This window comes from Apis mellifera, linkage group LG9 (genome assembly GCF_003254395.2).
Source record: "Apis mellifera strain DH4 linkage group LG9, Amel_HAv3.1, whole genome shotgun sequence".
NCBI lineage: Eukaryota > Metazoa > Arthropoda > Insecta > Hymenoptera > Apidae > Apis > Apis mellifera.
This window is the reverse complement of record NC_037646.1, coordinates 3,017,808-3,040,290: the sequence shown is the minus strand read 5'-3', so window position 1 is coordinate 3,040,290 and position 22,483 is coordinate 3,017,808. Positions and strand designations below refer to the sequence as shown.

Here is a 22,483-nt window from a genome sequence, read left to right as displayed (position 1 = left end):
CATCTTTCGCGCATTTTCAAACTCACCCACTTGCTTCTGCTCGAGCGATCACGTGATCGTAAAAATCATTAGATGCACCGAATCTTTGCATCATAAATTTCTTTGACAGGAAAACGCTGACTTCGAAAATTCTTTTTTTTTCTTTTTGCTTATATTACATATATCGAATTTTATGTGCAAAAAAAAAAGAGCAAGATAAAATTCTTTGACGCTATTCAACACCTTTTTTCTACGTATTTTATACGCAACGAATCTTTATTTTTTGTATTTTATACGTACGAACAAAAAAGTAATAAACGAAATTCTTTAATAACGTTCAAAATATTTTCCTAGTATTAAATTCTTCTGAATTTTTTCTATGCAAAATAAGGAACAAAACAAAATCTCTTTACTCTTGTTGAAACAAATTCAAATTCGTACAAACAAAAACAAAATAAAACTCTTTTCGAGATTCGAAGATTTGCTGTACTTTCAGAAAAATGCATCAAACTTTTACTTTTAATAAAAAACAGATAAAACTTAGCGTGCATAGATGTGTTTATCAAGCAAGTGTGCAAGTTGTTGATTTATCGTGTCGTCCAAAAATAATCGGTCGTTGCGAAAAGAATCACGTAGTGGACGAAGGAAATGGCCTGAAGGTACGCAACGAACGAGGTATCTGAATATGGATGGATTCATACTTCCTTTCGGTGCAACTCCTTAATTGTACGAACATTTTAAAAATAGCATCGTTATTCCGTCACTTAAAGGACGGTTAATTTGTTTTTCTAATGTAACATTTTATGTATCAATGACGTTTCTTCAACCATCATTGTGTGTGTCATGCTCTTCATTGTATATATATATATATATCTTTACAAATGAAGAGAAATAATAATGGAATACACACGCGAGATTCATATCTATTCAGAAAATTTTCAGCTCTTCGTTTAATGTAATAATACGATTAGAGTTTCTGAAACTAGCGAACTAAATGCAACATGTAAATCTCTTACATGGGAATGGAAACGTGACCGTGTTATGTTCATTAGTATGTACTTATACGTAGTCTTGATTAGTTCCTTTGAATAGATCTTGCAAAGTATCGTGTACACAGGTGTATACACGAAAATTATTGCTTTCAGAAAACCATTCGTTCATAATTTTACGAAACAACAAACAATTGGACAAAATTAAAGATGATAATAATTTCGAATAATTAAACTTATCGTAACGTTATTTTTTACTTTAAATTTAGTGAGATATGTAATCGATTCAAAAAGAAGTAATATTACATCGTGCAAAGATACAAATATAAATTAAGTTCTCTAATTAACATTTTAGAAATTAATTCAGAGATGTTAGAAATTAGAAATTTTAGAAATCTGTATATTTAAAAATGGAATATTATTCCATTATTAAATTTTCGAGTAATTGATATAATTGCACGAAATAATTATAAATTAGATTAAATTTTTTATTTCATATTCATTTCATATGTTCATTTTTATATGTCTGAAGAAATTACGAAATGATATGACATGTTATTCGAAGTAATATTTCAATGTTTCCTTGTAATATTTCAATGTTTTCCAATGTTTCAAACCTTGATCCGAGGTACGCTTCTATGTTTTATAATTCAATAAATAATTGTGAAAGAATTCGGTTATTAAAAATTGATCCGTTCGAATCGAGAAATTTGTGCGTGTCCACTTGACATATTAAACCTTAAGGGATTTCATTAAATGGGGTTCCTATTAATTTTCGTGACCAGGGTCATTATTGTAGAAGGAGCATTGATTATTCTATAGGGAGCCAGAAATTGGCTTGATTGTGCGAATCAATTCCTTGTAAATATGTGGAATGAATAGTTTTATTATGTTCACTTGGTATCATATTAAGTGATTCGTTCCGTGAATTTTTAATATCGAACGTATCAATTGTATTGTTGTATCATTTCATGGCCATCAAATTAATCATAGGAAAGAAGGGAAGAGATTAAAAAACAAATTAAACGAAATCAAGATAAGAAAATATAACAAACGAATTTTGTTTAATTTTGTAAATGTGATTAATATCGAGTGAGTTAGATTATCGAAAAGAATTTTTCATTTTCAATTTTACAATTTAAAATTCATCTATTAATATACATGTGATATTTTAGAATTTTTTTTATAAATATGTAGATGTAATATGAAAAATTCATTACTTTTAATTTTATAATTTGAAATTCAAACTCAAAGATTTTATTATTGACATTTTTAAAAAATCATTTATTATATTTTATGCAACATAATTTAAAAAATAAATAAAGATAATGGTAGTTGATAAAGTATTTATTTAATATTATATCCTCTTCGCGTTTTATCTTAAAAGGAATCAAATTGACATCATTTTTCTTTATAAAAAAAAGAATCAGTGTCATAATTACTTGTAAATATATATTTGCAAATTTTTTGCAAATTTTGTTATTAATTGTATATTTGTATAATTTAATTTATATCGATAGATTTTTGCAAAAAAATTTTTTTAACTATTACGTTAATAATTGAATATTTAAAGATTATTTTGTATCATGACTTTTTATCTATTAAAGATAATATAAATTTTTATTATTATTAAAAGATATTAGATTGTTATATATAAAATAATTAAATTTACATTTGACATCTTAGAACTTAAATCATTATAAAAAAAAATAGTATGTTATATAATAAACTATAATATTTCAATATAGAATTCCAGTACATTTCTATCTATCATTGTTGTAAAGAATTAAAAATACTAATATAATTAATATAATTTAATAAATATTAAAAATGAATCAAGAAATTTTTACTTGTAATTTTCTTTTTTTTTTTTATATATAATAAAAATACCATCTATGTGGCATTAAATTTTACAGTGAATATTTTTTTTTTTTTTCGGTTCATAATTATAACTTATGAATGACGCTACGAGCTGCACAATATAAAACATTTGTCTTTGTTTTTCGTGATGGAGGAACAATAGGAAATATGAAGGGAGAAATATTCCCCGGAGCATAATAGAACGGTTACACGTTCTATCCTTTTACATCGTCTTTTGTCACCGTGTCTAAGCTACTTTTATCGGAAATCAATCGTTTGGTGGAAAGTAAAATCTGTGTGAAGTATAACATCAATGGAATCGAGTAATAATCCTTTCCCTTAAAACAACAAATCTTTTAAGCATTTTCGTTGAACAACAAAAGAGAATTTTTTCGAAAAAATGAAATTTTAATTTCACCAATGATATATTTCACATAAAAATTGTTGTGAAAATATCATTTGAAAATTTATTTCACTTATCATAGTGATAAATAAACGTATAAAATATTTATTTGATATAATATTTTATATAATTAAATTTGAATTGATTATTTGAATATTATTTTTTTATTATTTAATAATGTAAACGAATATAAAAAATGAATTTCTTATATTCTTTGATTAATGATATGCACATCACGAATATAATCGCAATTTTATTGTGGACAAAGTTTCGTCAAAATTCAAATATTTATTTTAATTAATTCAATTCGAGATAATATTAAAAAATATTATCATATTAGAAATATTTATAACTATTAAATACTTATAATATATTTGTAAAATCGAATATTTAATTAAATATTTAAATATTTAATTTTACTTATCACAGAAACGAAACAATTATTTCAAATATCCAAGATTGAATTTCACCCTTTTATTCCTTTACCATAGTAAGCACAATATTACATTTCGTAGCCATGAAAATTCTACAGAAATGGAATATTTGATCCTTAAATACCACTAAGTCGTTCAATATAATATTATACGAACGTGATGCAAACTTTCAAGAAAAAAAGAAAACTGTAATCTTAAAAAGTATCGAGACAAGTGACGAAACACGAAATGAGAAAGTTTTTGAAAACATTGAGGGGACAATAAAATTCTCGTTACAGTTAGAATACGGGGAGGATATGTGGCTACAGCTACTGGAAAGAGCTGATTGCAAGCATATGGTCTTCAACACGCGACAAACTTATCCGGACGAGCTTATGACCAATTTAGCTGCTGCATTGGCCGAATTTAATGGCGAATCCGTGGAGAATGTGATGCAATTCTTTGGAAAGTGTTTCGTTAGATTTTTTAGCAATCTAGGGTAAGTGAACTTTCATAATTTCGATTTTGAATTATAACAGTATTTAGAGAGTTATATAACAATAATAGAGAATTTAAATAAGAAAAGTTTTGAATCGATATAATACTGTTTATATTTTAGGATAAATAAATATGCATGATGCATTTCAATTTTGTATTATAACAGAATGTCGATATAATGTCATAGAATATGCTTTGAAGGGTCGATTCTAGAAAACAAAAGTTAATATGTTGATCAAGTATTATAAGCAATTTAAATTTGTGGCCAGTATTTTCGTTTCATCTAAACTTTGATTGCTTGTAGGTATAATAATAAATAAGTTTTAATAATCAAAATTATTGTACATCAAGTTTTATTATTTGTCTTAAAATTAGAATTAGAATCGATCCTTCAAACAGATAATCTATGAATGTATTAATACCATGTATAAAGAAGTAAAAATTAAACTTTTCATGGTACAGAAATTATTGGTTAGATTAAAACTGAGCTTATACAGACGCCATTGCAGATGTCGCCACATGTTTGCATTACATTCAAATCTGTTTATTTTATTTGTATTTATTTTTTTGCAATCTACTGTAGTACAATTAAAAAACTTTAAAAAATTTTTCAAATTATATATCGTCTTAAATAAAATTACAACATATCAAGAACAAAAAAAACACTTAAATTAAGAAAATTTAACATAATTAAAGAAAAAAAAAAAAAAGAAATCAAAGTATTCCTTTAATCGCACGAGTTTAAACACGTGGATGATTAGATTGAGCTCATGCTGATATTGGATTTAGGTTCCTGCTAATTAAACGGTTCAATTACCATTATACATCGAGAATTACGTGATGTGGAAATTAATTATTATCTGGGGACGAAGTCACATTAAAAGCCTCGATTAATATTTTATTACATTTGAATCGATACTCTACTTGGAATCCAGTTGGCAAACTGTTCATTGAAATCAATGGAAAATCATATTGTCTTGTTCAATTACCCACTCGAATACTTTCACTTAATAAATAAAAATAAAACTGAGAATGAAATTGCAAATGATTTGTTAGGATCGTTATGTCAATTATACGTATATCAAGTAGTATTTCCTCTTATCAATTTCCCGTGTCTCGAGAGGGATGATTATCGAGACAGGCGTGGTTTTATACCGATTGTAAATTTGAAACGTTAGATCGTTATAACTCATAAATGTTGTTGAATGAAATCAGATTCCATTTTCTCTTGTAACAGGAATACTTTATCTTCTTTAACGTTTCTTCTTATTAAAATTTAATAATTTACTTCAGAATATTGAAACTATTATTGATTTTTATCTTTCATTAATGAACAAAACGAACAAAGTTTATATTATTTTAATAATACGATTTTGAAGATATTAATCGATTGATCGATTTTTAAAAATAATTATTAACAAAGAATTGTCGATAAAGGTTATAAGTTATAAAAGATTAATTAAAAATATAAAAATGGAAATACCGGTGAAATTATATCCAACTGAAAAACGATTTTGTTTCAACGGTTTGCGCCGTTTTCGTTTGGAATTTAAATTTCCAGAAAGTAAAATTGATACGTCTCTCAATCGAAATTCAACGATAATCATTTTCCTTTGTAACAGATATGCTTGTATGATAAAAGCCACTGGCCGTTATTTTTGCGACTTTCTACAAAATGTCGATAATATTCACATGCAGATGAGATTCACGTATCCTAAAATGAAAAGTCCCTCGATGTACACGACCCACATCGACCCACAAGGCGTAGAATTAGTCTATCGAAGCACCAGGAAAGGATTTACGCATTACCTTATGGGTAAGGTATATTAATTTTAAATATTCGAGTAAAAATTATTAAAAATTAGTATTTAGAGAAAATTATAATATCTTCATATTTGTAAATTATTATAATAATTTATATTTATATTATTTATATTTATATATTTATATTTATATTATTATAATATTATAATATTGACATAATATTTATCAGACATTTCACTTTTACGTAATATAATTTTTCGTAGGTCAATTATTTCAAATAGCGAAAGAACTTTACGAGACAGATTTGGTCATACGTGTATTAGGAAGTTCGAATAATATACCTGGGTCCAGAAGCGTGATGGTTAAATTTAGAATCGATTTTGACAATCGTGAATACGTAAGTAATCAATCATAAATAATTCAATCGATGAAACTATAATCGAACAATTGAAACAAACAAAATAAATAATTAAAACAACGAAAATTTTTTTTTTTTTACAAAGCACGAAGAATTGTTTTTAAGAATTTTCTCAAAAAAGATTTTTACGTATATTAAATTTACATTGAAATTTACAAAGGAAAAGGAATAGCATGAATATTTGAATATATTTTCAAAAATATGTATTTCTCTATTATTCCATATAATATCAATCATTTAAAATTTAAAAAAAAATTATAGATCGCGAGGAACAATAGGATGAAAACTCCACTTAGCCGTGAACTAGCGCCAGTGTCAATTTCATTTCTCCTACGGCTTTTCCCATTTGGAGCGATAATCGACAAAGATATGAGGATATTAGGAGCTGGTGATAAATTGCTGCAAGCATGGGGTGGCAGCTCCTCCTCCATCCTGAATAAGCACGTCACGGATGTTTTTAAACTTCGTAGGCCTAAAGGGATATCCTTCACGTGGGGAAATGTAAGGGAGCATTTTATGTGAAAAATAAGTGAGAGACGTGTCGTATTTCCCGGTATCATTTCCCTTTTATTTTCCCGATAAGAAAAAAGATGTTACGTTAAAGTGACGCACATTTATATTTCTATGAAATATACACTTTGAGTAAGATTTTTTTTTTTTTTATTACCTACAATATTTCTATATTTCTTTCTTGTTTCATTTTTATTTTTATAATTCATCGTTTCAGAGAAATTCAGTATTTCAAGCAAAAGTATTGAAAATTGTTTGATTAATTGAAGAATGATAATTTAATAATTATTAGATACAATTATTTGAAATGAATATTATTGAATATTATGAATATATCGTATATTCGTGTTCGTATAATTCTTTATAAAATAACATGTGTACATGCGCAGGTGATATATCTACATTCGGTGATGTTCGAATTGGAGATGATCAGATTAAACGATCAAAATGCTTCGTCGAACACAGTCAATACACCGAGCACGAGCACGGGATTGGATAGACGAGGTAGTCAAGGAGCTAGGAGCATATTGCTGAAGGGTCAGATGAGATATATCGAGGATCTCAAAGCGATTATTTTCTTATGTAGCCCCTTGTAAGTTTCGTAAAAAATGTACTCGTTAAAAAGATGGAGGAGAGGAAGCAGAAAAGGAGATAAATTTAACAAAATCGTACTTTGACAGAATTAACAGTTTAGACGAATTGCTTAACATGGGCCTGTACCTGAACGATCTGAATCCCCATGGTTTGAGCCGTGAGTTAGTACTCGCTGGATGGCAGCACTGTGGAAGGTAAATCATATCATTTTTTTTTAACTATGAGTGAGATCTATTTATTTCTAATTTATTCATTTGGATAACTTCACTTGTAATCATATTGTACAAATAGCGTGTACACAAACAGGTTTAGGTCTTTGATTTGTTATTTCAAGGTATTCTGTTTTACTTCAATTAAAAGTAACACATTAAAGATGGAAGGTTTTAATAGAATGGAAAACAGTACATCATTTATATAGATTGTCACTTGTTGCATGAGTTATAAAATTAGCATGAAGTTTGAAATATTTAATGAGACAATTTATAAATATATCATAAACAGATTTCATTCATTTGGCTTTAAATTGATCCAAGTATATTGTTTACATGGACCAAAATATATGCAAATTAAGAATATGAAAATTTGAATGAAAATTTTTTATCATATATTATTGTTCATAAAGTCTGAAACTTTTTATCATTAACAATGAACAATGAATTTTCTCTTTAAGAGAAAATTTTAAATTGCATTTTGTACATATACGTGTATGGATAAGTTATTTCATTACACACTTGCTGAAAACATAAAGAATTTTCCACTGGGGTGTTATTATTGTGATATACGCATGTCCGGACAGATTGGAGATGATGTTCGAGAGAGCGGAACAAAGATCCACGGAATTGGAGAACAGCTACGCGTTATTGGATCGTTGGAAGAACAAAAGTGACGAGCTTTTGTATTCTATGATCCCTCAGACTGTCGCAGATCGATTGCGTGCTGGCGCCAGTCCTTTAAGTACTTGTGAGGTATCGAGAGAATCTTTTGAATTATATATAATTTTATTATTTTTTTCTTTCTTTTTTTGTAATAATTGTAGATATCGTAGAATTATGTAATTTATTCTAAATATAAAGCGCGTCCTTCATCGCGAGGATTAATTCTTCCATATGAAATATAATAAAATAATTTATTATCCTGTAATCTATCTAATCTTGTCTTCGATTTATAGTAAAATTATTATTATTTTTTTTTTTTCGTACTAAACATTCTGCATACAAATTTTTGCTCATTATATATTGAATAAGGCATTATTATCTGTTATTTCTCGATAAGAATATCTTATTTTCATTTCGCATACGTTGCACTGCAATATCTGACATTTAATTTTCTGGTGACTCATATACGAGATACTAGCAATAATTTTACAGAAATAGACCGCGCATTTTAACCTAAAAAAATTGTGTTTTGCATTGAATTACTAAATTAGTTCCATAGCTAGCATATACTTTCATACTCTCGGATATATAATAATAAATGTTTTACGTAACATAAATTTCTTTACCACTCGTAAACGAATGGTATAAAAAATCAGAAAATATACGTGTTTGTTCAAATTTTATATGAAAAATTTATGCCATGGCACGCTCTTTATATTATATCGAGTTTTAATCTGATATTCTCACCCATATATGGATATGAAATTTGATTTATCGATTTCGACTCTGGGATTTGATTTTTATCCCACATTGAAAGGGAATATATAATATATATAAAAATATCGTAACAAAAGTTAGAATTTTTTTCTTCTTTTTTCTTTTTTCTTCTAAAATTGAAAACGCTTTTAAAAGATTATAAAATAAATTTTTCAACGCTTTTAAAAAGTTTGTTTTAACATATTCTTTTCTTCTCGTCTAGTCGTTCGAGTCTATTTCCGTGCTATTTTGCGAGCTGTGCGACTTCGATTATTCGACGATCGAGGGTGCGATGGATATTGTTTCGTCGATGAACGCCGTTTTCTCCTGTTTCGACTCGCTGATGGACGAGTTTAACGTGTACAAAGTAAGCAAACGAAACGCGTTATCAATTACCGTTAGAAAACACTCGAATGGGGTAAAATAAGAGTAAAATGCGAGAGTAATATCTCGAGATGATCCCAGCACGGCATCTCTACACGTCTACTCTTGTGACTTTCAACAGGTAGAAACTGTCGGTCGAATTTATATGGCAGCCAGTGGAGCACCGGATAGAACGGAAAATCATGCGCAGAACATCGCGGATGTCTCGTTGCAGCTGCTAAAACACGTTCGATCCCTTAAGTTACCCTCTGGTTTAGATATACAAATTCGTATAGGTAACTTAGGATAAGATTCATTTAAATTAACGATCGATTGTTGCAAAATATTCTTTCATTTTCGTATGAAAAATATTGAAAGAAATTTAGAGAAATCAAAGTTTTTTTTTTTTTTTTTCTTTCAAAAATTCAAATAATGCAATTTTTATATATTAGTATATTGGAAGGAACAAAAGAAAAGTTTTTTATTTCTTCTTTTAAATTTAAATTTTTCAAGAAAAGGAAATTGGAGTAAAAATTATTTATTAAAAAATACACGACAAAAAATAAATTAAACGTTTTTCGATGCAGTCATAAGATATGTGAAAGATGTAATAATACTTGTCCAATTTTTGAATAATCGATGCTCTGTTGTATATTCTGTTCTAATTTCTTTTGTTTCTTCTTCCTTTTTGTTCTGTTTTTCTTTTCTTTTCTTGTCGCTTCTTTCTTTTGTCTTCACGAGATTAAATTTGTCTTTCTATCGAAAACAAACTGTTTTTTTTCCCCCCGAGAGAATAATCAGAGAATGAACGCAATTGCATACAAGTGTGTTCCACTTTCTACTAGGAATCCATTCTGGACCAGCTGTGGCAGGTGTGGTTGGCATCAAAGTACCTAGATATTGCTTCTTCGGTGACACTGTGAATACTGCTTCTAGGATGCAAACGACTAGTCTGGTAAGTTGATTTATTCAAGTTAAATCCCAATGGAGAGATTGGAAAAAGATAAAAAAGATAGAGGATAAATTTTAAAAAAATCGAAAAACTCTTTGTTCTTTGCTCAAGATTTTAGTATAAATTGAAATTTAAACTTTGAAATTTCTAATAATAATTTCTTTTGCGAGATCAAAATATTTTTACTTAAGAAAAATTCTCAATTTGTTACATAATTTCTACACACAAATTCTTCCAAATTTTTTTACACAATTCCTTATGATATCCCCAAAATTATGAAATATTGAAGAAAAAAGCAAGACTTTTGATTTTGAAAAATGAATTAAAAATAAAATCTTTGTTTGCACAATGAATTTTTTATCCAAATTGAATAAATTGTATAATTTTCAAGTTTGATTTCCTCAAAATATCACATGGAATAAAACTTATTCCATATTTCATACTCATTTTTAATTCATCTCTTCCTCACTATTTCACCAAAATACTCTTCGTTTCGCTTTAAAATATTTAAAAATTATTTAAAAAAATCTTTTCATTCTATAATATATAATTCAACTATCTCTCAGATTCTTATCCGATTATTAATTAACAAATTATTACTTTTTCTTCCATTTCCTTTACCACCAATTTTAACGTCAATATTAAGTAAATTTTCTTTCGAAATTTACTTCCACGACGCAGCCGGGAAGAGTGCACATCTCGTCCGATGCCAAAGCCTTATTATCACTGGATCGCTATCACGTTGAATCACGCGGTTTGGTCTGGGTCAAGGTTCGTATACACAAGAAGTTTTTAATTTAGCTTATCTCTCCTCCCCGCGCCGCTCGTGTAATTCTTTAGTTTCCGTGCAGGGTAAGGGTAACATGGAAACATATTGGTTGTCCGACAAAGTAGAGGCAACCCAAGTTAAGTTGATGGAGGAACAAGCCGTAAGACCGGAAGGACTTCTAGTCACCGATATTTAAAAATATATATGAAAAATATGTATGAAGTATTGACGATTTTAATTTTTAACCTGATCGATCTACTTCTTTGTGGTTGTTCTTGTGGATGTTCGTTTCGATGTTAAAAAAACAGATCAGAAAAATTCGCTCTCTCGACGTACGATTTTAGACATATTGAAGTAGGATATCATTGGGAGTAACTCTCATCCAGGTAACTCTCGTATGACACGGTGCTTGAGTTACATAAAAATTATTATGCAAGACTCGCGTTACACGCGTAAAACGTGAACGTTTCGTCCGAACAATTTTATTATCCATTATTCTATCAAAGGAAAAACAGTTTTATTTAAGAATCGAATTGATCAGTTCGTTAAAATTTAAACAATTGTATGTTTAAGTAAATTTTTCGATGAATAAAATTGTACCGTTTACTGTACAAGAATTTTTTTAAAATTTCCTAAAACGAGATTATGAAAAATAATGATTCTTCTTTTTTATATGAAGAAAATCTTTAAAAAAAATTATATATAATTTATATTCATATTATATATTGCAAAATCTTTAATCGAATCAAAATTATATTTAATGAAATTATAAAATTGATTTCATTGAAATTGAATAATTTTGTATATATGTATGAGTACTGAGAGTTATTACACATGAGAGTTACCTATATTTTTACGATGTTGTAGACATATCATAGTTGAATAATCGGCATATGTGTTTAATTTAATATTATTTTAATGTTTATAGAATTTTAACGAATTATTTATATAAAATAACGATAGATCATGTATGTATGGAGTACAATGATACGTCGATTGACAGGAAACAATTACTAAAAGGAACTAAAGCTCTTGGTTGAAACAAGTTACAGTAAATGAATTTCTCTTCCGTTTTCCTTACTTCCTTCCCCCCCATTTATCCCTTCTTATTTACTTTGCTGTTTCATTGTACATTGTGCTAGGTTTTAGAGACTGTTTGTCGAGTTGAGCTTCTTCAATTCTCTACATCCTTTCTTTATGATAACGTTCTCTTTCGCTCTTATTTCCTTGGTTCGTATATTAATTTTATCCCTGATACAACTTTTTTTGTAACTCTTTTGTTCTTCTCACTATTAAATTTTTTTTTAATTTTCTTTTCTTTTTTTTCAAAATATCGCTTTAAAGGGGCGAAATGAACGCATAAAATCGATATTAAATTTTGTGAAAAGTGTTTACAAATTTTTAATTGGGAAACAAAAAAAACTGTGAAATTAATTTATTTTAATTTTTTATTTAAATCTGATTTGGTAATTTCAATATTAATTATGATTCAATAAAATGAAAATGAAAAAAGTATAATTATTTGTGGAAATATTGTAAACAAATTTCAATTAAAATAATTGAATATGTATTCAAAATTTGAAAATTTGTAAACATAGTAGAAGATAGTAGAAATAAAAGTTTAGAAAGATTTTTAAAGATTTACAATATGGAGGTTAAAGTCGTATAACTAATATTGAAAAAAGAAACTAGTTTCTAAATTAAGTTTGTGAAAATTAGTTTCAGTCAAATGAATTTACTTTTTATATACCGCAAGAGTTTCAAAATTAAAATTTCTTTTTCCTTGAAATTGATGTTTCCTTTATTTTTCCATTCTTGTCTTTATTTTATATTTTTTTTTCTCTCTCTCTGAATGAATTTTAAAAGTTGAAATACATTTATGGGAAACAACTTTTGTTCTCCATTGAAAGTTGGAAGTGATTCAAAAAAATGTTGACTTTTCTTTTCCAGTCGAGTATTCAGACTTGAAAAAAAAATTCCATTGAACGTCAGTCAGAAAAAAATTATATAAATAAAAGTTTCCTATTAAAAAGTTTCTATTAAAATATTAACTATCTTTCTAACATAACTCTTTTTTATCATCATCCCTTATTTTATATTACAAAAAAAAAATCGACGAAAAATTCTTGTAAAAATTCTTTTCCAACTTGAATCGATGAAATTATAACGATTAAAATTACAAAGAAAAAAAATTATTATTTTGAAAAATATAAACAAATTTATTGTTTCTCTGGAAAATTGGATTTCCAGATCTCAACTTTATTTTTAACTTTATTATAAAAATAATAAAATAAAAAATTCCACGCAATACAAATGAATTTGATAATAATAGTAAAACAAAAAATAAAAAATTGATACATAAATACTATAAAATTAAAAATTAACTTACAAACTTGAGTATCATTCGAGTATTTTATACATAAATATATTCTATCAGTTATCATAAATATTTAAAACTAAACACTTTCGAATTCCTTCGAACAATTCGTGTACGACAAAAAATTTTGTCGATGATCAATGACAATCGACGTTTCACTGTCGCCCACGAAATTGATGGAAACGGATACAGAAAGAATCAAAGCTCCGTGGGCAACGGGTATATATATATATATATATATATATATACACATATAGTTTTCACCGAAATTCCAGTTCGAAGAAACAGAGAAAGTCCGGGTGACTTTCTTTCTCGTACGTTCAATATTACGAGTCGCGTGGAGAACGCGCGATACGTGCCTTAATTTTCAATTGTCTCCATCGATGTGGGATAACGGATCGCGTGGCCACCTATTATTTTTAACTTCTCGTGGAACAAGTAGAAAATCGTTTTAACCCTCTGTAAATTTTTCATTTTCAGAGAAAGGATAAATAAGCTCGTTCGTTTTAATTGGAAAAATTAGTTGTCAAACTGTGGAGGAAGGCAGTTAAAAAACGAGTTTTATTTTTCTTTTTCTAATTTTAGTTGAATATTTTACTTTCGAAGGAACGCTGTATACATGTATAAGATGTTAATATATTGTATAGAAGAGAAATTGTAAGTTGTGGAACTTTATACATTTATGAAAAATCTAAATAAAATATAAAATGCATAATTTTTTTTCTTTTTTAACTTGCATAAATATCCCCGTCGTTATAAAAGATTGAAGTTAGATAAAGTAAAATGGAAGAAGAATCGTTTGTTTCGTTTCATTTAATTCATTAAAATTAAATTGCTTGTAATTGGAAAACGAACAAGACTCGATCGATATTTTTATATATCATATTTTTGTTTGGTTTTTAATATCTAGAATTAACCTCAAAGATGTCCCACGAATATATTAACATTCTATACAAACTATTGTTTTAAAACTTTAATAACTGCACTTTAACGAAGCCTTGGAAGTTTATATCAACTTCCAGGAAATCCAGGAATTCTGCTTCCCCCTCCATAGTTGTACAGAATAGAAATTAATAATTGTTACGTGCAGATTGCGCCTTACGAGGCAATGATGTAACAGCAAAATAAATTAAAACTGTAATTACACGTTTATAAAATACAAATACGTAGAGGTGTTTGACTTTTGAGTGGCAATTATAGAGGGTTAATTTATGAAACACCTTCAAACTTGTCGAATGTAAAAATTCGCGAAGATCCTAAAATACTCGAGAAAAGATATTCCACGAGGACGAATTTTACTATTTTTTTTTTTTTTTTAAAGAATCTGGCGATGAATTTAAAAATAATCGAACGAAAACACGACTCTTGTCGTATCCACGCGTGATTACCTTTGATTATTATTCATCGTTTAAATCAACAGTAACAAGAGTCCTCGGTGTTGCGACTTATCCACGAGAGGTAACGATTCACCCTGGTGTAAACACCAGGGTAACCAGGCCTTGCGCATCCTTCGCCCCAAGATACGATTCCTGTGAATTACAAGATAGGACAGATCGTAGATATAAGTATAGAGCAGTCATTGGATGAGATATAAAGGAGATATCAATTCGAACGTGTCTTATGAATTTTAACGAGATATGTCGAAGATAGAATTAAGAGATTTCTCTTCAATATTTATATTTGAATTTAGATAAGAATTAATTTCGAAGAATTAATTATTATTTGTTTATTTTAAGAAGAAAATAAACGATAAAGCATGATTCCTGAAATTTTGAGTTAATTTTTCGATTGATTATAACATGTTTTTTTTTCATTACGTGTCCTAAAAATTTTATTAATTCTCTTTTGTAATCACAATAATTTTGTATTAACTTTTTAACATATTTAACAAAACACAAGCACAACTTTACGTCCCTTCCAATGATAATTCTATTTATAGCCAAGCAATATAGCAGAAATCTTACCGACTATTTGATACGTATCCACGTTGACGACATGCAGGGGACCACCACTGTCTCCCTAACGAAAAGAAAAAACAAAAGAAGAAATTTCACAAATTTAAATAGCACTTTTCTCTGTATGATAAAAAAAAAAAAAAAACGGGACGTGTAAATCACGTGTAAATCAGATGATACACGCAAAGTAGATGCAAATGTACAAAGACGTAACAATTCCCGTTTGTATATGTCGTTAAAAGCGGAGAAGTGTTAATAGTAACGATAACGGAGAAGAAGAATTTGTTGTTAATTACCTGACACGAATCCTTGCTTCCCTCTTTGTAACCGGCGCACAGCATGTTGTCCGTAATCCTTTGCGATGGATATTTACTGGCGCGACAATCGGCGTTCGAGAGAATCGGAACCGTGACTTCCTGTAGAGTTTGTGATATGGCGCCAGACTCGGCTGTCGCCCCCCAACCTGTCACTGTTCCATTCAATCCGGCAAAAGTTTTCGCTGAGAAAAATAAATAAAAATTTTCCCATGATTTTTTTTTTCTTTCCAAAGAATTTCTTTTAGAAATATGATTTGTAATTTTATGATAAAAAAAAAATAGTAAATCGAAAGGAGGGAGGAAAAAAATACTCGATTCGAAAAAGTTTCTCGAGGACATGCGAATGCGAATCTTTTTATTTTTCTAGTATGAATGGATTGAATTAAAATTGACATTGCATAGATGATTAACAGATTGTTCAATGTGTGTGAAAATAAATAAGAAAAAAAAAATGTAAAAATTTGTTTCGACATTTAATAAACTATATTCGATTTTATCGAGAATAAGAATTTAAATTACATCTTATTATTTAGAAATCTCCTGTCAATTTCATCTAATAAAAAATTAATCAAATTCAAATATATCTATTATATTTCTTGGAAAGATTCTTTCTTATTCTATTTATTGTAAACGATAAAATTCTTTATTGTCGTGCACAATGTTATAGATTAACGAATATTGGAAAATTTAGAACGTTTACCTCGTTCTGGAAGACAAACAGGTCTCATCTTTCCCTCGAATCGAATCGCGTCCTTCAGTTTGATGAGCGCGATGTCATTGTTATAATTATACGTCGAATAACCGCTATGCTTAATCACTTTATCGACACGAAATTCTTGCGTCTTTGCCTCTGTGGTGGAGTTACGATCGTGTTCCAATATCCGCACCGATATGAGCTTGGGATCGAACCTGTCGTTGGAATTGGAATACGATACGCGCGATTAAAAAATTATTGTTTTGATGAGTAAAGCGCAAAATTATTATTATTATTATTATTATTACAGGCATAAAATTTCAAAATCGTTGAAATCGATATTTGTAATAAACGTTAGCAAAATATCAAAGTATTGTCATTAATATAATAAATTAAAATATTAATATGTATATAAGTATATTATAACAATTGATTTATTTATTGCAATGTATTTTAAAGAATCACCTGTCGACACAATGGGCGGCAGTTACTACGTAAAAAGAGCTTATAACAGATCCACCGCAATAGAATCGTCCTCTGTACATCAATAAAACCATCCATGGATATTGATTAACTTGAGTCTCGACACCACCGACGATACGTCTCTGTACGTTCGTCAAACCGCATTCTATGAAATATAATATAATATGTGTCGTGTTCAATCAATTTTATCAAAAGAAAATAACTATATTTAACATTTTTCTTTAAGAAAAAAAATCTACTTAAAGATATATATATATATATATAAATGCATGGAACTCTCTCCACGTAATTTAACTTTCTATGTATAGTTGAAATTCTTTAAAACTAGAAATCATCCTGGCACGATTATTTTTAATCATATTTCTTTGTATCCATTTTTATTTTGATTTAATTTAATTTTAATAAATATTCTCGTTTTATTTGTTATATATTTTCACGATACGTGTATAAAATATGAATGATTAGAACTTATATTTTATAAAACAGTCGAAAAATTTATAGTTTTATCTTTTTACAAAAGAACGAATAAATTAAACTATCTCTCAAGATTTCTCAATTTCTAAAATATAAACGCTTCTTCTTAACTTTAAATATTATAAAATATATCTTGAAACATGAAGAAATTTTTAAAGATAACTGAAAAAGGATAGTTTTTGTCTCTGGATGTATTTTCAGTATTCAATAAAATCACTTACTGCAAGGTAAACACTCTTCAGGAGTTCCTGGTTTCGGATTTTCAGTCGTGGAATCACTAGGGGACAATATCCCGGCCAATATCCAATCCCAAAAATTTTTGTCATCGTTAATTGTTGCATTGTATTGTGTTGCGTTTAAATTTATCCCCTCTTTGATTACCGACGACTGCACCTACAAAAGTTTGTATTACTTATTATTTCAATAGCAGAGGCATTAGTATAAATACATTTAATTTCTTAATGTACATTTTTTTGTATTGTATTTCTACAATACAAATAAAATATTATACAATCAGAATTAAATTACAAAGGAAATCAATTATATCATATGCACATATTTTATACTAGAAACATTGATAAAATCAAACAAAACTAAATGGAAAGAAATATTCTAAACTTTGCTCTACATTTCTTTCATCATTTCTTTCACCGATAAAAAAAAATTCTTTCTAACCCTTAAAATCTCGTCAAAAAAAATTCCTAATTACTAATCGCAAAGTAAAAAAAAAAAAAAGAAGAAGAAGAAGAAAATATTAAAAAAAAAAAAAAACGAAATCGATCGGTTTTGCCATTTCCGTGCCACATCCATTTCGTGTCGAACTCTCGAACTCGAAGAGAAATTGTCCGATCACTTATCCGAGCACCACCGTTACTTACTTCCTCGCAATTAACAGTACACGCGACCACGGCCACGATGACGGCCAAACAGATTGTCGTGCGGATACACATGATCGTCGGTCGCACTTTTCTTTCTCGCGCACGAAACGTACACACCGGTGTGTGAATTCCGTGGCACTCGGTCGCCGAATAAAAGGGAGCAACCGGCGATTGAATCGTTGCTCGGGATCTACACTTCCTACCAGGACGGCGTACACTTTCACACGACACTTAGCCGTGGCCGTCGCATCTTTATTTATACGGAATAGTGGACTGGCGGGTAGTCGAAGTGAAAATTTAGGCTGGCCATATTTACCAGAGCGAAATGGTCATTGGGTATTGGGTGAAGATGCGGACGTGGAATCTTATTTTCGTCCATTTTATTGATTCGTTTATTGATTCGAATGTTTTTTTTTTTTTTGTGTTTGCATTTCTCAACGATGAGATTAATGAAAATGGTGGTAATATGCGGAACTATTTTTTTCGAAAATTAGTGCATTGATCGGCTTTTCGATTTTAGTGGAATCTTGGAGATATCGTATTTATTTTGAAGATGATTATTTATGCAATATCACGAGTTTTCATCGCGATGATCCTGTAAATGTTTAATGGCCACATAATATGCAAATAACGTTCTCGTTAGCTTCTATCCATCATTCTTCAAATCCCTCGAATAAAGCTGCAGGTGTGTTTTATATAGCTGCATCAGAATATTTGAATATTTTACAATCGAATATCTTATAATGCGTGCGCGCCCATGAATCGTAATTTATAAATTGCTTTATGAAAGAATACGATTTGTATCGCGTACGTGAATCTCATGTAAAAGAAGTAGTCGATTAAGTGGAAAATTTTATCAACGAGCTCAACAATTTTCAATAATTTTTATATCAATAATACTAATTTTATTATTTAATAAACTAATATACATATAAATATTTTTAAACTTCAAAATATTTTCAAGAATTGTCATAAATTAAATAAAATTCTCAGTTGAGTTTCGTTCGAGTCTTTGCCAGAAGAGAGAAAGAAATATTGAAAATTGCAAAAAATGGCTTTTCTGACCAAAAACTACATATAGAATTGCTGCTCTAAGAAAGAGGCGAAGAAATGACACGTAATCGACTTATTTTTTCAACTCGACATAATTTCTGCGTACACGTGATATATAATGCTCTCATCGTTATCAATGGTCCGAGAGAGAAATAAGATAAGATGATGTAGGACGGAGGATTGTAGCTCACCTGTGGACAGTGGGTCAAGGTATATGGGTCGCAGCACCCTCATGCGGGTGGGACATCGCCTCATTGTCTTCTCGGATGACTAACCTTATCGGCCAGCCTTGCCTTATTTACACTTATCGCCACGGTCAGATCGTCACCATGATTTCAACTTTTCACGGGCAACGTTCCCCCTCCTTCGATTTTTATCTTTTGTCATACATTAGAGATAATGATAAACTTTCTTATAATTTTCGAGCATTGATCTATGAGTCGATCGATCGAATGGAATAATTGTGGATATTATGTATCAATATATGATTAAATTTGATTTTTATCTTTCTTATAATTTCGATCGAATTAATTCTTGCTCTGTTTATCGACAGTGATGAGATAATGCAATGGTGTATATCTTCTTAATTTCTTGTTAATTTTATTAGAACCCAAGGAAAGTATAATTTTGATCATACTCCTTTTTCTCAGAGTATAATACGATATCCATGAACTAAATCTTCCACAACTTACCATCAAATATATTCAGAACTGTAATTAAAAGGAATTAAAATTCCATGTTATTATGATAACTAAATTTCATCCAGGTTATAAAAAAAATATAAACAATGAAAATTTAGAAGAAAAAAATAATACAATAGGTTCAAGTGAAATTTATTTAATTCCTTTCCATAATAATAATGAATGAAAAGAGACAAGTGATTTTGATATCAATTTGGGAAATATGAAAATTCTTGCTGCACTCGAGATTCGAGATAATAATCGCGTTCATATCGGTGGATGGGACGTGACAGATTAATCGAATGAATGGTGAAACAAGACAAGGTGGTATTAAAAGAAGCATGCATAAATTATATCGGGCACGGTTTTGATGCACGCGAGACGATCGCCTCGTATCCTTGTTCTTCGCTACACGATTCGATCCAATCGATCGATACTCACATTTTCTCCCTTGTGCCGCGAGTCGCACACTCGTCCCACGAATTACGCTTATCCCAGTGGGATACGTGCGTGGCGGCGCGTTTTCTTACCCCGAATAATTGAATTCCAACGTCGGGACGAGGGAGCGTTTGTTACACTCGGTGAAACTCGTCCGATATTGAACGAGTCGCGATCAATCGGTAAATTATTCGATTGTCAAAAGGATAAGCCATCTTCTGGCGAAGGTGAAAGTGAGAAAGTGCGATTTCAAAGTGATTTAGATTTCTTTGCTTGGCGACTTATAATAATCGTCTGTACGTATATTGTAACGTGAAGTGTTTTCAACGATAGATCAGTGTTGAATCAGGAAGATTGATTTTGAAGAGATGGAAGCAAAAGTAAAAATGTTACGAGACGTTAAATGTCTTCAGTTTATTGTACCAAGATGAGTTTTATTTGATTTGAAGCTCAAATTATTTAATAAAATGGACAATAATTAAAGATCTTTTGTTTCGCGAGTATATAAAAAATACAAAGTTAAATTTAAAGTTAAATTAAAGATTGGGGGCAATCGGATAAGAGATGATTTCACGTGTCGAAAAATATACAGGGAAAAAAATTTTTCTTTCCCTCTTAGTTTTCGAAAAAATCGAGTTGAAACGTATATAGAGATGAAACATATAGGAAAATTTCCGATAGGAGTTATTGGAATTATCGATAGAAAGTTATTTGACGTGAAAAAAAAAATACATATGGAATACAATTTTTTCATATTTTTTGCAAAAAGATTATTAAAATTCATCGAGTATAGTATATAGGATCTGATTATTTCGAGGAGAAGAAAGTTTTAAGTTGAAAATTGTTTCATTTATTTTCGCATGTAGAGAAACCTTCTATCAATAATCCGTTTATATTCAATTGAGAATCGGTAGATTCGGTTATATTTTCATCTAACAAATTCTTTTTCAAATTCAATTTCTTTGAAAAAGAAATCCCCAGGGGAAAAAAATTTATTTTTTGAGTTGTTTTTACAAATTGAAATTATTCGTTGTTTAAAAGTTACCTAAATATTAAATGCTCGTAAATGTTTTATTTAAAAAAAATCGTAACAAAAATACGAAATGACAATGGCCTAGTTTTTCATTCCATATACAATAATGCAATGATAAGAACATTAATGATAAGAATACATTGTCCATATCTATTTAATACGTTTTATTATTCTCAACCACTCCTTGGGAAATTTTATTTAAAAAATTGAAACAATAATAAAAATATACTTGTTTGTCGATTTATGTTAATTTATACGACAAAAAACAATAATTAAAAAATTTGTTTTGAATTAATGTAACGAACGAATGCAAATTATTTCGTATTTACAAGGATTCAATATTTAAAAAAATATTCTTGAAAACGAATCACAAGTACAAACATTCCAGAATATACCGTATTCCATTATTATTATAATTCCAGTATCTAGTTTATAAATAACACGAGCCTGCAGAAATCATAAATAATCGAAAGCGAACGTCTAAATGATAATTGCCTCGAGGCTGATAATTAACTCGAAGCTTAACCCCATCATCCGTTGAGACGAAACGAAAATTTCTGACACGGTTTCCCGAAATTTACATAAGATAACGCCGTCCCAGCCGAGCAATTATCTGGATGTTTAGCGTCCAATTTTAACACGCGTCGTGCAATTAACCGAACACGATTATTTCAACACCCTCGCGGAGCATTGGTGGAATCCCGTGTAAAAGAGAGAGACAGGCCGATAGCGCGCGCGCGCGCGCTCGTTAAATGTTTGCTTTACGAATCCGGAGGCAAGGGCAAACGGCTATTACATTGACCCGATTTCGAGCGGCAACATTAACCCGTGTAATATCGTTAAACTGTCACAAACTTCTTAGAATCTCGACCAGTAAAAATCTTTTTTACCACGAAATCGAAAACTGTTTCATGGCCCTTACAGGTAATTCTCTAATTTCGTATTACGTAATACGATG

At 29.3% G+C, this 22,483-nt stretch overlaps 2 protein-coding genes across 4 annotated transcripts in view; one reads left to right on the top strand and one right to left on the bottom strand.

The window, feature by feature from the left end:
- Positions 1-22,483, top strand: part of LOC413274 (soluble guanylate cyclase 89Db-like) — a 31,735-nt gene that overhangs the window by 3,265 nt on the left and 5,987 nt on the right. Inside the window, exons 2-12 of one of the 2 annotated variants that reach the window (XM_026442929.1) lie at positions 3,944-4,143; positions 5,765-5,958; positions 6,170-6,303; positions 6,586-6,825; positions 7,224-7,426; positions 7,515-7,622; positions 8,225-8,393; positions 9,283-9,426; positions 9,565-9,718; positions 10,268-10,377; positions 11,056-11,145. In XM_026442929.1, coding sequence (XP_026298714.1) covers positions 3,944-4,143; positions 5,765-5,958; positions 6,170-6,303; positions 6,586-6,825; positions 7,224-7,426; positions 7,515-7,622; positions 8,225-8,393; positions 9,283-9,426; positions 9,565-9,718; positions 10,268-10,377; positions 11,056-11,145 — 1,746 coding nt within the window. Of the gene's footprint in view, positions 1-3,943; positions 4,144-5,764; positions 5,959-6,169; positions 6,304-6,585; positions 6,826-7,223; positions 7,427-7,514; positions 7,623-8,224; positions 8,394-9,282; positions 9,427-9,564; positions 9,719-10,267; positions 10,378-11,055; positions 11,146-22,483 lie in introns of those variants that run through there. The other variant, XM_026442930.1, reaches the window with a different exon arrangement.
- LOC411358 (trypsin-1) lies at positions 13,367-18,562 on the bottom strand. Of its 2 annotated transcripts, XM_016913931.2 has the most exons (8): positions 18,322-18,562; positions 17,665-17,836; positions 16,952-17,114; positions 16,493-16,701; positions 15,772-15,974; positions 15,485-15,539; positions 14,909-15,049; positions 13,367-13,979 (listed from the first exon to the last, which is right to left on the bottom strand). In XM_016913931.2, the coding sequence occupies exons 1-7, from the start codon at positions 18,391-18,393 to the stop codon at positions 14,934-14,936; spliced, it is 990 nt and encodes a 329-aa protein (XP_016769420.1). In that variant the 5' UTR covers positions 18,394-18,562; the 3' UTR covers positions 13,367-13,979; positions 14,909-14,933. The 2 variants fall into 2 exon arrangements, with proteins under 2 accessions (XP_016769420.1, XP_394832.1); XM_394832.5 differs by lacking the exon at positions 13,367-13,979 and having other exon boundaries at positions 14,822-15,049; positions 18,322-18,561.